At 40.7% G+C, this 16,572-nt stretch overlaps 1 protein-coding gene across 4 annotated transcripts in view; it reads right to left on the reverse strand.

The window, feature by feature from the left end:
* Positions 1-16,572, reverse strand: part of LOC139689564 (lachesin-like) — an 846,240-nt gene that overhangs the window by 25,300 nt on the left and 804,368 nt on the right. For 2 of the 4 annotated variants that reach the window (XM_071586723.1, XM_071586721.1), the window contains 2 exons: positions 10,778-10,840; positions 1,801-1,875 (listed from right to left, as the gene is read on the reverse strand). In XM_071586723.1, coding sequence (XP_071442824.1) covers positions 1,801-1,875; positions 10,778-10,840 — 138 coding nt within the window. The remainder of the gene's footprint in view (positions 1-1,800; positions 1,876-10,777; positions 10,841-16,572) is intronic. The other 2 variants (XM_071586722.1, XM_071586724.1) reach the window with 2 other exon arrangements.

Below are 16,572 nucleotides of genomic sequence, written 5' to 3' on the forward strand. Positions count from 1 at the left end.
CATAACGGTTTTAAGTCATTGATCGGCAGAGCAAAAATTTCAAAACTGAATACGCCATAAAAATGATTGGCAAAAAGAAAATGTTCCCAGTTAATTACTTCCATGTTAGTAGTCAACACGAGACATTAGATTGAATTGAAAGCGATATGGATTACGTTGTCTCGGGGCCTTGTTTTCTTTGTAAGGATCTTCTGATTGGAAAGTATTAAAAAGCTTTAAGTTTCAATTTACAGATCCGACAGAGTGTCTTCAAATAGATAAGTTTTAAATAACCATAAAATAACATTGACTAACAAACTAATGGTTTGGATATTCCTCCACCGAGCACCCCCCTTTGCACCCGCCCCCTCCCCCCAATCCTCCTTGAATTTCATTCCTACCGTTACCTTTGTCCCTCCCTCCCCCTTTTACGCTCCCTCACATTCATTTATTCCGGCCCTACTCCCAAAAAACTTCCCCCACCCCCCCTCGCGCCCCGAACCACTCACTGGAAACCCCCCTGGAAACTCCACCTCGGCTGTGATTTGGAAATCAGGGATGGGAACATCTGCCTTCCAGCTCGCTGTCAACGCCCCCCCCCCCCAGCCCCGGCCACTCCCCTCCCCCTTTCCACTCCCTCGCCGCCCACCTCCGCACTTCAGGCGGCCCCTTCAGTCCTACTCTCCTTCCTCCTGAGGACGGCCAAAGGGAATTCCAAATGAACATCGCAATTAATGCTAAGTGGCAGCAGTGACTTTTCATTAAAAGGACCCTGACTCCCTCCTCCTCTTGATCCTTGCCTCGCTCTCCTGCCCCCGACGCGTCATACCGAGCCCTCTTCCAGGGCCGGCGGCTCCTTCTACTGCTCGCCCATCTCGAGGCCCCCAATTCCTCCCCCCCCCGCACCCTCCACTTACTCACTTGCCGGCACTTCCCGCCTCCTTTTGCCTCCCGACGAACAAACAAACCCCGACGACCGACAAACACCCCCCGTACCACCCCCCAATTGTTTCCACCCTTCTTTCTCTCACCCCTTTCCTCGGTCAGTGGGTTGGCGCATTCATTTCCATTCCACTGCCCGGCCGCGTCTTCTTCCTTCGCGGCTGCGGCCTCCCTTCGCGGGGGCTCCTCGCAGCGGGAGACATTATCTCGCCACCCGATCACCGCTCCCAAACACTCCCAGCGTCTCTTGACCGACGGCTCCTTCGAACGCTCGCCCCCCTCCCCACTCCCTGCCGCACACCAGGGGTCGTCGGCGGTGGGACATTTTATAGAGCGTCCGCAAAGCATTCATCTGCCCGCTCTTTCCCCGCCCAACCCCCTCGCCCCACACCGCCCTCCCACACTCACTCGGCCTCTGACCTCCCGCCCTCGAGCACCGCTTGCACCCCCTCGCCTCCTTTTGGGCCCGGAATCGCCCTGTGGGTCCCTCCCCCTCGTGACTCTTTCCAGAGGGTGCGAACGAAGGAATGAGAATTGCTTGTCACTCCTCGAGAGCCCTTCCCTTGGAAATTAAGTCCCGACTCGAAGACGAAGGACGACGGAGGAGGAATTGAATGGGAATTGAGAATAAATGACGTTCAAGCACACAGAGTGATTGTGTGCGTGAGAGAGAGAGAGAGAGAGAGAGTGAGAGAGGCCTCTCTTTCTCTCTCTCTCTCTTATTAATGCGTTTCAATTCGAGAAGTCTCCCTCGTTCATCTTCTCATACCTCTTCCCATTTTGCATTTTGTCACTGTACTTATTTTTGGAAGCCTCTTCAACTAAGTTTTTTTATCAAATATTTTTCTTTTCCGTCTTTAATCTTTTTGGCGATCTCACCTTTCTCCGTTGAATGAACGGTGAGGGAGCTGGGATTCCTGTACAGCGAGTTGTTCAGCGTGTTGTCCATCAAATCTGCAAGAGGACGGGAAAGAAACAAAATGCTGGTGTTTGTATCGTTGAGGACTGGGTTGATTTCACAAGCAAACAGCTACATAACCTCCGCGAAAGAGTTTTCTCTCCCGATACATCTCTATCATTTTGAAAGCTCTCTCTCTCTTTCTTTCTTTCTCTCTTTCATAGGCTCCCGAGAAAATGTATCTCAGAACATGACATTTTCACCCTGGCCTCCAGCCAACTAAATTTAGAAATCCAGGGAATTTGAGGACAGTGGCACCCGAAATTCAGAACGTGAATGTCTACTTCCCGTTCCCGAAGTTGAAACTATAAATCTACACTCTAATTTATCTTTTCCGAATTTCAATACGAGATGAGTGCCGGGGCACTGATTTCTTTGGAGATACTCTAAACTCTGCTGGAAGGTGGGCACAGCGTGCTGTTTCGGATCATGGGATTGTCAATGGCTCGGGATCCTGGCGCAAGGTTACCCTTCAATTTACCAGCAGTCTAGAGCCAAATGCAATATTAGAGGGGAATGAAGCGACTAAGGGTTGAAGGCAGTGGTCAATTAATGCGGATATTTGTTCGGTGGGTGAGTCCTGCGTGGAAGAATGATTGGGAAAGAGTGTGTTTTGAAGGCCCTCGTACCTAAGAGCGAGGATTTCAAAGTGCCGATGACAACATTCGAATGAGTGATGGAATGAAATGAGGGGAATTTATGCGCTTATATGTCGTCGCTGAAACGCGATCGTTTAATATAAACATGTAAATAAATAAATAAATATATATGTATATTATATAGATTAAAATTTTTAAAACATAGAAACAGAAAGAAAGGACACTCACATATGTAGTTTTGACGGCAAGGCCGTCGTCTTAAGAATGACGTTCTCGGGGAAAAGCGGAGAGGACAAGCGCGGGGAGAGGGTGAGGGAAGGAGAAATATGAGACCAATGGGAAATGGATAAAGGGGTGGGAGGGGCTATGTAGGCAGCTATTGGATGCATTTAGTGGGCTTGATTCAACCCGGGCGGTTTAAATGACTGGGACACCCAGATATGCGCCATCTTCTCACCTATATGCTACTTGCAGATTTGGGAAGGGTTTCAATCACCGAAACGGAGAAGCAGTCATCAAAAGATTAGATAGATGACAACATGTTGTGGGCCCAGAAGAGTGATTCAAGGGTTTTTTTGGTGCAGAAAGATATGTTCTAGGTTTCCAATAAAAAGATTGGCGTATGCAGGAGCCATACACGTGCCCAATGCAGTGCCTTTTTCTGTAAGTAGATTTTGTTATTAAATTTGAATGCTTTTTGGTGAGGACATGTTGGGTCATTCCGATGAAGAAATCTGTGGACAGGGTGTGCGGTTTGGCTCGTAGGGGGAGGTATATTTAAGGGATTCTAGGTCTTCTTCGTGGGGAATTTGCAGAGAGAGACGACATCTATCGTGGCCATTAGAATGGTCGTGTTTTGAGGAATTAGGATTGAGTTTGAACCTTTCAGAAAGTGGTGCAATTCTTTGATGTAAGAAGGGAGTGAAGTGGCTATTGGTTGATGGTGGTGGTCTATTAATGCGGAGATGCTTTCCGTGGGTGAGATGAGGCTGGGGAAAATAGGGCGTTGGAAGTCACTGGTCTTGTGGATTTTCGGTAGCAAATAGTTTGGGGGGTCTTAGGTGGAGAAAAGATGGATATATCTTTGGATGAGAGACCTACTTTGGGACCAAAATTGGATAGAAAAGAAAGAATTTCCATCTGATATGGAGTGTTAGGATCTCGGGGCAAGGGACATAGAAAGAAAGGCCGTTTAATTGGCGTAATGCCTCAGCGTCATAGTCTATTTTGTTTAGCGCGACGACGCACGACCCTTTTTCCGTCGTCGTGATATTTGCTTGACGTTTACGTCTGAGAGCTTGTGTCTCGGAGGGGAAAAGACTTTTAGGGGAGGGGTCAATGTGGCTCCGAAGAATCTATAAATTTTAAATCGGAAATCTTTGTTAGAAGGAGGTTGTTATAGGTTTCTGTTGGATGGATGGATTGGAGTGGTTTGGGTTCATTTTCTGAGGCTGGGAGGAAGAGCTGGGTTAATGGTGGAAGAGTTCAAATGACAAGGCTACGATTTCTAATGAGCATGCCGGCGTAGATTTCGGCAGAAGTTTAAAGTGTCGGTGAAGATGCTAACGTGTGTGGTTCAAGAGGTGGGTGGGAGATAGAGTAAGAGATGCCTTTACTTCGCAGCGAAGGCTCGCTATGCCTAGAGGCGCAGACAAAAGGTCCACTACTTCGTTTTCTGTTTAGGGTGATGGGTTAGCAAGTAACAGGAAGGGGAAGGGGTGGAAGAGGGAAACATTTGCTTGGCGATTGTGAGAAGAAGGCGGAGGAGAAGGAAAAAGGGGAGGGGGATAAGCCAGATGAGCAACGTTGAAAGTCGGTTGGCGTTTCAAGAAGCAATGTCCTAGCCGAGCCGAGGGTTGTGAGTTTAATCGTTGAGAAGGTGGGCTGGATTGAGAGAGAGAGAGAGGATTATTGACATTTGCTCCTCTCATAGAATAAGAAAACATTAAGGGAGGGGAGGGCATCGGTAGAGGGGGAGGAATGTATAGGGTTGATCAGCGAGTGCTAGAGTGGAGAGGATGGGACAGGCGGAAGGTATTTTAAAAATAACTTACCCATTAAGCGCTTTGAATCATATTAATGCTTTATTTCGGCATATAAAATGGAGGGAACAATAACTGTTATAGTGCTGAGTCGTTGTTAGAAGAATTCCGTTTCACATTCCAGCGGTAGTATAAATATTTTAATAACGGAGGCGGCGCATGTTCTGTTGGTAAATTTGGTGTTCCTTCTCCAAATCAATGGTATTTTATGTGCCAATCTGCATCTGTCCCAAAAACAATGCTATGAAAAATAGGTATAGGTATATATATATATATATATATATATATACATATATATATACATATATTATTTTTTTAAGGTAATCTACCGGTTAAGGTAGGTTTTTGGATGGACACAACTACCAAACAAACATTTTATTACTCCTAACATAACACAAAATCCATCATCCTACTCTATATCAGGTCCCACTTCATCTCTGAGTACTTTTTCCTCCCTTCATCCCGTCCAACATCCCTATCCTGTTCCTTCACTTTCCTCTTTTGCCCAACATTCTCCCATCTATCACAGTCTTCAATATCCCACTGCCGGTCAACACCACCTTCATCCACTTTTCCTGTCTCCATAGGAGATCTCCCAGCAAACCCCTCTCTTCGCCCACCATACCAAGTACTTCCTCATTTGTTTTCTTCTCTGTCCATTTCACCTTCTCCATTCTTCTCCACACCCACATTTCAAAAGCCTCCAATCTACATCTATCCTCCTGCTTCAATTACCACGTTTCCGCGCAGTGCATAGCTACTCTCCATATCAAAGTTTTTACAAGTTTTTTCTTAACATCCTTACCCAACGTCCCTATCATCAACTCCATCCTCCTTGTGAAAGCCTCTTTGCCTAGCGCAATTCTTCACCTTAAGTCCCTACTACTTTGACCGTGTTGGTCCAAACCCCTACCGAGATACGTAAACTGTTCTACCTGCTCTAGTTTTGCCCTCCTATTGTAATGTTAAGCTTTGCCTTTTTCTTTCTAGAAAATCGCATACCCTTTGTTTGATTAATATTGATTCTCATCCCATACCTGTCGCACTGAATTTCCAATTCACTCAGAAAAACTTGCAAACCCCTTGGCTGACTGACAAACTAAAGCTTGGTCATCAGCGAACTTAACTGATTTTATGAATTCCCCGCCCACTTTCAATCCTACCTCCATTTATTCCCATGCCTCTTTGATCATTTCCTCTGCATACAGGTTGAACAGCAACGTTGATAATAGGCTACACTGCTTTACACCCCTTCCTAACACTGCCCATCCGGACTCCCCGTTTCCCACCCGCACCTGAGCAGTCTGGCACATGTACAGGTTGCAGATTAGCCTCCTTTCCCTCCAATCTATTCCTATTTTCTGCAGAATACTTATTAGTTTTTCCCAATTCACTCTATCAAACGCTTTTTCGAAATCTACGAAACAAGCGAACACCTCCTGGTTGTGTTCTATATTCCTCTCGATTAATAATCTCATTACTGCAATGGCATCACGAGTTCCTCTCCCCTTCCTAAACCTAAACTGATCATCCCCTAAGTAATCATTTACCCTACTCTCTACCCTTTTGTTTATGATCCTGAGAACAACTTTAGCTGCGTGGAATATCAAACTTATTGTCCTGTAGTCCTCACATAATGTAGCCTTTACCTTTTTCGGAATAGGAACTGAAACGGATGTCACAGTCTTCCGGCCAGATTCCTTCCTCATAGATACTACGAATCAGCCCATATAGCCTCTTCCTCCCAAAGTTCCGCGAGAATGTAAACCACCCCCACGGCTTTATTTATTTTCATCTCCCTTAATGCCCTTTCTATCTCTTCGTCTAGTATGCCTGGACCTAAGCTATCCTCCTCTACGTCATGTTCCCTTTCTATGTCTAACTTTTTTTGTCGAAGTTCTTTACTGTACAGTTCTTCTATACACTCCTTGCATCTCTTTTGGATCTTTCCTGCGTCAATTATTACCTTACCCGCCTTATATCTAATTGTTAGCATAGATCTCCTTTTCCTACTTCCCGATAAAGATTTAACTTTGCTGTACAGCGCACCAATGTCACCCTTCCTCTGCAAACTTTCCAAATCCTCGCATCGCGTCTTCCACCATGCTACTTTTTCATTAATTGTTGCCCGCCTCAATTTATTGTATAATTCTTTGTACTTCATTTTGCCTAACTCTGTATTTATATTCTTCCCTTTTCCGTGCATCCATCTTTGAAATCTTCTCATACGTGATCCGTAGTTTCCTAGTCCTTTTAAGGTTAACGGTTCCAATACGGTCTTTTGCGGCTTTCGATAACCCTTTCTTGAAACTTTCCAATTTTTCTTTTATAGTACTTAGCTCTTTACCCGCTCCATGATTTCCTTTACCGCATGTGTGTATTTGTTCCTCTACAAACCATTTAATGCTTCTACATTCCATTTTATAACCCACCGCCTATGCTCTATATTTCTGAAACAACGCTACATGTCATAACAACTATATTGTGTTCAAAGTCCGCATGCGCTCCCGGGAAGTTGTGTGAATTTATCACACTGTTACGAAACCTGTGTCTAACCACGATATAATCTAGCTGCTACTTTTTTGAGTCACCTAGCATTTTCCATGCATACCTGCGTCTTTTGTGGTGTCTTAACCAAGTGTTGGTGATGACTAACCCCTGACTCCGGCAGAACTCCACTGCTTTATCCCCGCGGTCATCTCTCGTGCCTAAACCTTAGTCCCCCACCTGATCGCCATCTCTTCCTTCGCCTACCGTCGCATTCCAATCCTCCATCACTATCAAATGTGTCCCTGTGGGAACACACGCGATTATGTCCTCTAACTGATCCGTTCGACCTCTTCTTCCTTTTGGTTGCTCGGTGGCATGTATACCTGAATAATAACCAAGTTCGTCGGCTCTGTGTTTGTCTCTACTAGTAGTATTCTATCCGTTACCTGCTCTATGTTGACTACGCTTCTTCCTACCTCTACGTTTGATACTACGGCAACCCCTTGTTGGCTCTCGTCCCCACCGCTGTATATTAATCTATACTGATCACTCCAGTAATCCCCGCTATCCTTCCATCTCACCTCGCATAGACCTAAAAATCGATGTTTGCCCTTTCCATCTCTCGCTTAATATTTTCTAGTTTCCCTCATAATTGTCCTAACATTTCATGTTCCTATTCTAACTAATTTGGTCTTCTTATCTGCGTTTCTGCCTTGCTGCTGCCGATTTTCCCTCGCAAGAGTTTCGTGGGATGACGACCGCGGAAAGCTTGCTTCCCCCGCTGCCGGGCACGACACACGGCCGATTGGGTCGAGCCCCGTGGTTGCCAGGACTCATATTCTCTGTGGTATCCATCATTTAAATCTTGGGAATGATAATTGAGGTGGTTTCCTGTTGCCTTCCTCAATAGTGTTTTTAACGGGACACCATCACTTACTGGCCACCGCACTAAGGTCAGACGCCTTTTTAGCCGCCTCACTGAGGAACAGACGCTGCGTGGACAACCTTTCGTCTGGCTCTTAATCTTCGACCTATTTGGCATGGGTGACCCTACCAGGAGCAATATTATTGCTCCCGCCGGCGCAGATTTAGGGGTTATCGGAACCCACAAGCCCTTACACCACGTCAAGGTGGTAGTCCGGGGAGGGATCAAATATATATATATATATATCATATATATATATATATACACATATATACATACATATATATGTATGTGTATATATATATTTATTTATTTATTTATTTTTACATATATGTGGGTGTGGAGAAGAATGGAGAAGGTGAAATGGACAGAGAAGAAAACAAATGAGGAAGTACTTGGTATGGTGGGCGAAGAGAGGGGTTTGTTGGGAGAAATCCTATTGAGATAGGAAAATTGGATGAAGGGTTACCCCCTGGGTTACCCCCTGACCGGCAGTGGGACGTTGAAGGCTGTAATAGAGGGGAGAATGTTTGGCAAACGAGGAATGGGAGGGAACAGGATACGGATGTTGGATGGGATGAAGGGAGGAAGCAAGTACTCAGAGAAGAAGACAGACCTGATATAGAGTAGGATGGTGTGTTTGCTAGGGGTCACAAATTTTATAATCAGTCCATGTCCATCCAAAAACTTACCTTTACCGGTAAAATACCTAATAATAATTATATATATATACTATATATATATATATATATATATATATATATATATAATGTATAACACTTAGCACTAGTGGACACAGACAAAAACAAAGAAACACACAAAAAAGAGACTCACTATTTTTCGAATTTACGGTGGTCGTTACCACCTTTATCAAGGAAGAGAGGAACAGAACTGTGAGTCTCTTAGTGAGTCTCTTTTTTGTGTGTTTCTGTGTTTTTGTCTGTGTCCACTAGTGCTAAGTGTTATACATTATATATATATATATATATATATATATATATATATATATATACTCAAACTACATTGATTGTGACGATAGTTGACCCATATTCTGATCCACCTAGAAATTAATATGTTAGGATATTACAGTGGTCCTCGAGAAACTTATTTAAATTTTGCCATGTGGAATTGTGCGCGACATTGAAGGGGGGGAGGGATTATAGATTTGAATTAGATTAGCGTGGAGATTGATCACCTCATAGAGGAGAGGAAGGGGAACTACATTCGACGGCGAACGAGTTTGAAAAACGGAATCTAATAGGGAAGAGGTTATTTCCAGGCAAATAAGGTACACCCCGTCCGATTTATCATTAACTCTTAGCGGTTTCGTTGAAGTTATTGATAAACGAGGATAACATTGGGAGCTATTGTCAACCGCCACTGCTAGGCAAAATAAATACAGAAAATTAACATAATTTTGAGGATAAATAAATGTTTGGTTATAAGAGAGAGAGAGATAAAGAGAGGTATAGATTGTTATTAAGGTGAGTGACTTTCTGGTGTGGCGTTGGTTCGGAGAAATTCACAATTTCTGAATGTGAAGAAGTGACAACACATTTACCACATAGCTAAATGCCAACCTAAAATGGTTAATATGCCACCTAATTCTCACCACAGAGATGAATCAGCGTTATATATGTATATAATATATATATATATATATGTATGTATAGATATAATTATATATATATGTATGTATGTATAGATATAATTATATATATATGTATGTATGTATATATATATATATATATATATATATATATATATATATATGTATGTATGTATGTATATATATATATATATACACACACATACGAGACATATTAATATGTGAATATAAGTTTCATAATTAACCGCAAATGCAAGAAGAGATAATATTAAATTTTCTAATGAGGAGCAATATTGTATCGCGATCGTTTTGGTCGACTCTAAAGGAAATACAGGTGTGTGTGTGGTTAAAGGAGAAGAGGCTGAACGGATATTTCTTAGAGGAGAATATCCAACGAAAGTTGTAGATGCATTAAGCGTGCATTGTTTTTTGCATTGAGCAGAAAGTCTCTCGGCCATTTCCATTGGTTCCTTATAGGTGTATACCATTTACCTGTCTCCCACATAACTCTGGTTATGCATTGCAGTCCTGGTTAAAACTTGAATGTTTGTGTTTTTACATCAGGAGTTGAAGCGTTAAATACTAAATATAAGTTTAAGGAAACATATCGTTTTAATTTACAGGATTCTTAAAAAGTTTTGAAAAGTATGATCCCTCTTGAATAAGTTATATATTTATATATATATATATATATATATATATATATATATATATATATATATATATATATATATATATATATATATATATATATATATATAAATAATATAATATATATATAAAATATATATATAATATATATATATATAAATAATATATATATATATATATATATATATATATATATATATATATATATATATTATACATACATATATATATGTACATATAATGTATATATTTTAACTTGTATGTTATAACACTATTTTCAAAGAAGCAAAACGTATATCACGCATGCATTAAATTCCTAAGGTAATGAAGGTTATCGTTTGAACGAGGCATTTGTAACAATTTATATAGATAATGTAAAATTAATTTATTCTTCACCGATAATATTTGCGAGGTAGCATCCGATGAAGGTATAAATTTTTGCCCTTTAAAATTATAAAACAAAGTAGGGTGCAAGAAAAAACTCTGTCTGGATAGTGAAACAGTTTCATCGCTTCCAATCAATACAGAGTTAACATGCGTGTGAGGGCTGTTTACAAGAGACAAAAACAGAGAGGTACAAACCGGTTTTTTTGGAGGGGAGCTCGGTAGTCGTCGGAGGAGGTGTCGTCGAGGGAGGAGCTGATGCTTTGAGAAGGACACGGCATAGAAGGAACGGGAGAGAGAAGACAAGGCAAATTAGTAAAGAAACATTTCGGAAAATTCAAAAGCAACTTTTAAATCCAGCAATCAAATATTTTGCTCCAAAATCGACGTGTTTTTAAATAAGTAGTTCTCTTTTGATGTCATGGAAACCATGTCTTCATAAAAACAAAAATGACATTGGTGCTAATTAATGACATTTTTGCTGCATTAAATACATCAAAGTATTTGTAAAGCATACAATTTACATCTACCCCGCAAGCCATTGCAAAGACTTGTGGCAGGAGGATTTACATTTAGTGAATAAAATGGAAATGATCAATACTTTGCGAAATGGGCTAACAACTTTTTCATTTTTACTATTCTAAGGTAAAGACAGAAACACAATTTTGAAAAATACCAAATTATTTGCTTATTCTGGAATTCATAAGAATAACATTTATGGCATTGGCTAGAAGACCATACAAAGGCTTGAGGGTTTCCACCTTTTACCAAGGAATACTAATTATTTTTTCTCGGACAATTGTTCAAAATAATTCACTCATATTTTTTTTATTTCCAAAGTATTTTGCTAAAAATATGTGCATACGAGTGTTCTAAATCAATATTACTCAAATATCTAATTGATGCCATTTTTTCTCCAATAGAATTGAGTCGCAATTTTTTCACCTTATACCGACAAAATAATTTATTTAATATAATTGTTCAAAATAATTCCATTATATTTTTTAAATTTCCATTACTTTTTGCTCAACATCATTAAATTACCTTTGTGGCTTGAAGAACATTGCAAATACTACTCAAGTTTTACTGAATAGCATACAGTATTTGTTAGTTTTTGAACTTTGAAAACACACTCAGTTCATAATCCCTGTTTCCCTTGGTGAAAAAAATGTTCCAATATATCTGTATGTACATAATACCCCCCAAGAGCCGCCGCAAGCACGTGTGGCAGGGGGTGTTCGGTCACCACTCGCAAAAGAGAACAAAATTACATACAAAATTAAAACATCCATGTACACCTATACCCACAATGGCGTGAACATTCAGAAAAACCATTGACTTACTTTTTTTGGGTGAAAAATGTTGGCAAGTGGATGCGATCTTTTTAGATTTTCAAAAGGTATGTGATAAGGTTCCCCATGGTAACTTATTCATAAATTAAAGGTCGCAGGTATAAAAAAGGGCGCATTAAAATGGGTGGAAAACTTTCAATCGGAGCGGGAACAGAGCTCTAGTTTCAGCAGCATATCAGTGACCTCGGGGGTACCACAGGAGGTGTAATCGGGCCGCTGCTTTTTTGATATTTGTCAACGATTTAAACAGCGAAGTAAAAAGTAATGTTAGAATTTTTGCGATATATACGGCGATTCATCGGGAGATACCTGAGGATGAGGATCGTTTTATTCTAGCACAGGCTCTAGGTTCCCTTAGTTAATGTTGTTAAAATCGGAATTGTCGTAAATCTTTATAAATGCTCGGTTGTAAATTGCTTTAAAAGATCAACGGGATATGTGTAAAAATTAGCAGAATTTGGTTTAGATGTAGTTGATGCGGTACAATACCTAGGTTTTATTATTATTATTATTATTATTATTATTATTATTATTATTATTATTATTATTATTATTATTATTATTATTATTATTATTATTATTATTATTATTATTATTATTATTATTATTATTATTATTATTATTATTATTATTATTATTATTATTATTATTATTATTATTATTATTATTATTATTATTATTATTATTATTATTATTATTATTATTATTATTATTATTATTATTATTATTATTATTATTATTATTATTATTATTATTATTATTATTATTTGGGATACATTACTGTTAGGCGATAAGCCGGGTGGCAATGACATGATATAACAAACAGTAGTCATTCTTAAAACATATCACAGTGTCATTAAATAGTCGTATAGTAGACTTACAAAATAAAAAATGAGAAAAAACAATATATTTTGATACAGCCATACACCTTCTGCCGTATTGCATTTAACAATCCAATCATGTATACCTTTTGCATTCACGCCTAAATGATTTAATGCTTTTGGGTAAGGGCTTAAAGAGTTCATCAGGCAGCTGGTTCCACTCTTTGATTCCCATATTTAGGAACGAAAACTTGGCGGTGTTTGTCCTTTGGGGCATGTATTTGATTTTAAGCGGGTGATCATTCCTGCCGAGATAACATGGCTTATTTACACTCTCGTTCAGTTCTTTCCAGCCTCCGTCAGCTTTCAATATTTTAAAAATGGCACACAGTCTATTCAGCTTCCGTCTGTTCTTTAGTGACCCCCATCCTAGTGAGCCTAGCATGTCACTTACACTGTCAGTCTGCCTATGTCGCCCTAAAACGTACCTGGCAGCCTTCCTTTGCACTGCTTCTAATTTTTTCACATGCCCTATTTCAAAGGGATCCCATACTGTGGTCGCATATTCGACAATAGGCCTTACAATTGTTTTGTAGGCCAATTCTTTAGTTGATTTAGTGCTTCCTTTGAGGCTCCGCATGACCCAGTGAAGCGATTTAAAGGCCTTGCCTACCACATAATCTGTGTGAAGTCCCCACCCTAAGTCTTTACTTAGGTGTACCCCTAGATATTTACAATTATCATTTGTTACAATCGTTTCTCCCAATATTTTATATACCCTTCCCTCACCTGCCTTCCTTTTGGAGAATGAGATGTGGATAGTTTTTGCAATGTTTATCTCCATATTGTTGATTTAGGTGTTACAACTACTAAACCCTTATTATAATTAAAACTTATATGTGCAGATAGACATTGTCAGGTTGCACACAAGTCCCAAGTAATCACAAAAGATAATACATAAAACCAGTCAGTAAAACAAAAGCACATTTCAAGGAAACTTCCAAACACAAATCTCGAGCACAAAACGAGAAAATCCCCATCTCATTAACATCGATCGATCGGCAAGAAAAGAAAGATAAATTAAAAAAAATTAAGCTGCTACATATGTAGGACACATCAATCAAATTATTACATGTATTCCTAACATCTTTTCTTATAAGTATGCGCTCTGTTAGGAAAGGGATCGAATAGTTTTGCTGGTAAGGTGTTCCAATCAACAATTGAATTATTTAGAAAATAACATTTTTTTATTCGTCCTTTGCACCAGGCATTTTACCTTGAATTTGTGGTCATTTTCCCTATACAATTTGGCTCTCCCGCTTCTTTCCTAAGATCGACCAAAACTTTCTCTCCCTTTAGAATGCGGGACATTCCACAAAGTCAGCTCTGCTTAACTTGAGGGACTCAGTTACGTAAAGTCTGCGGGCAAGAATATAAAAACTTAGGATTTATTAGACGCATTGTCAACAGAAGTGACTCCAAGGCCAATGAACGTTGTCACCACGCTCTTGTAAAGCCTCATTTAGAATATGCATCTAGTGTACGGGATCCGAGGGAAAAGGGCCTTATTCGGGAAATTGAGAAGGTTTAACCGCCAGGCAGCCCGTTTCGTTAAATATTCTTACGATAAAACGAAAAGCGTCACTAAAAGTTCCTGAAGTTCTGGAGTTACTGTATGATCACTCAAGCCCTCGTCAGTCGATACACTCATAGTACGTACGTTCCGGTGTGTTCATAAGGAATAGGTCCAATATGTTCTTTCCATGGGTGGGCCCCGCGCACTGCTTGATGGAGGGAGTGAACCTATGAATCAATTTCAATAAGCAATTATAAGATTCGCGATCGTTGGTCCGAGATTTAACGGTATTGCTATTTCAAGCGGTCATGGATTATAGTTAATATATAGTAGATACCCGGGAGCTTCAAATCACCACCAATTATGTTGATACTGTTTTTATTTTAATTGGTAAATTTGTATATTTGTTCATTGAGGGAATGAAGTGTTTTAAAATCTGATTCTGGAGGTCTATAGAAAGAACATAAGTTTATGTTGTGTTGCTTAGATCGCAGTAGGTGCACCAAACACTTTCTATGTTAATATTTTCAAATACACATTGTCTGTTTTCAAAATACTTTTAACTGCCACGAACTTTCCTCCTCCGAGTCTTTTACCTCTCTTGTGTCGATAAACTTCTGAAATCTATTGGGAAAATTTCTTGGTCGGTTATACGATGACACAGCCAACTCTTGGTGCCTAGTACTACATGGGAAGGCCCAGAAAAACCCGGCCTGACCTAGAGATGGTGGTGATTGTTTAAAAGATATAACTGTATTGGAAAGTAAGCAATCTATGAAGAATATGTTTCGAGTTTGAAGACCGCACGTTGTTTTAGCATTTGTTTGGCAGACATCAATAGTGAACTTTTTCAGTAAATTTGTGAAAATTGAAAAAATTGGTCATCGTTATGTGATACAATACTTTTATTAGAAAGCCCACAGCCCAACCAATATAAAAGCTGAACTGGACCCTACTCTGGGTGAGTCTGATCCTTCGCTTGCAACAGGAAAAAATTGGGTAGCAGAATTTAAACGAGGCCGTGCGAGCTGTCAAGACGAGAATCGCATTGGTCGACCAAATGAGGTGACGACTCCAGAAACGGTGAAGGAAATCCACAAAGTGATCCTGGACGATCGTCGACAGAGTGTGCGCGAGCTAGCAGGCAATCAATCAGCCATCATCTCGTACTGCTCGCACGTGAAGGGAAAGTTCCGCCAACGGGCACAACTAGTGACGAAGCGAACGACCGAGCGCCGTTTCCTAACCCTTCCCTCATCCTTCATTGGTCATCGAAAATCTTCCATCAATAGCACGATCTTCCAATAAGTAATATTTAATAGTACGTTTGGAATACTGAGTTTCCTGATTTGATCATAGCATACTTTTCGATACTTATGAAAATTAACTACCTAAACCATTTATTTAGCCTATAGAAATAGTACATTGTTCGGAATGAAACTATGGCAGGGTAAAGATTTTTGCTACTCTATGTCCTACGGACGAATGTGCTACGAACTACGCGAATCGACTTCATCTCAAGCTCGCCCAATGAAACATGAAATTTTAATGCTCCATACACCCTTGAAAAGACAGGCTATTTGTAAGCGAGTGAAACGTGTTCGCAATAGCCCAACTCCTCCCCTCCGACGGACTTCGCGAGAGCAATTTCCTGGCGTGCGGTGACAACTATAATTCTGGTTGTGAGTGAACATAAAAGCCTAAAACGCTTCAACTTTGTCTCCATTGTCGTCCTCACAGTTATATGCGTCTCGTTTTCCTACGGACCGTCGTCTGTCCCCTATTGCCCCCCCCCAATCCCCACCCACCCATTGTCAAACGCCATTGTTGATATCTCTCTTCGGCACACAAAGCCTCCCCTCCCCGAGAGTCCCTCGGGAACTTCTCACCTCCGCTCCTTCCCTCCCTCGCTTCCCTCCTCCTTCGCACCTCTCCCACTTTTCTACCCCCACCCCATCCTTCGACGCACGGATCTGAAAACTTCCACGCCCCCTCACGCCATTCCCTCGCACCCCCACCCCCCCGCTTGCTGCGGCGCAGTGTATTATAGAAACCGCCTTTCCCTCCCATTTGAAGGGCTCGTTTCGTTTTTCTTCACATTGTCAAGGGGCGGGATGGGGCATGCTCTTCCCCCCTCCCCCCTGCATTTCTCCATCTTTCCTCCATTTCCGTGTCCCCCTTGCGGACACTCCTCTCAACCACGACTACTTCCGCTGACTTCGCCCCAATGTGAACTCCGTCACC

This window comes from Hetaerina americana, unplaced genomic scaffold (assembly GCF_022747635.1).
Source record: "Hetaerina americana unplaced genomic scaffold, ioHetAmer1.1.p SCAF_25, whole genome shotgun sequence".
Lineage (NCBI taxonomy): Eukaryota > Metazoa > Arthropoda > Insecta > Odonata > Calopterygidae > Hetaerina > Hetaerina americana.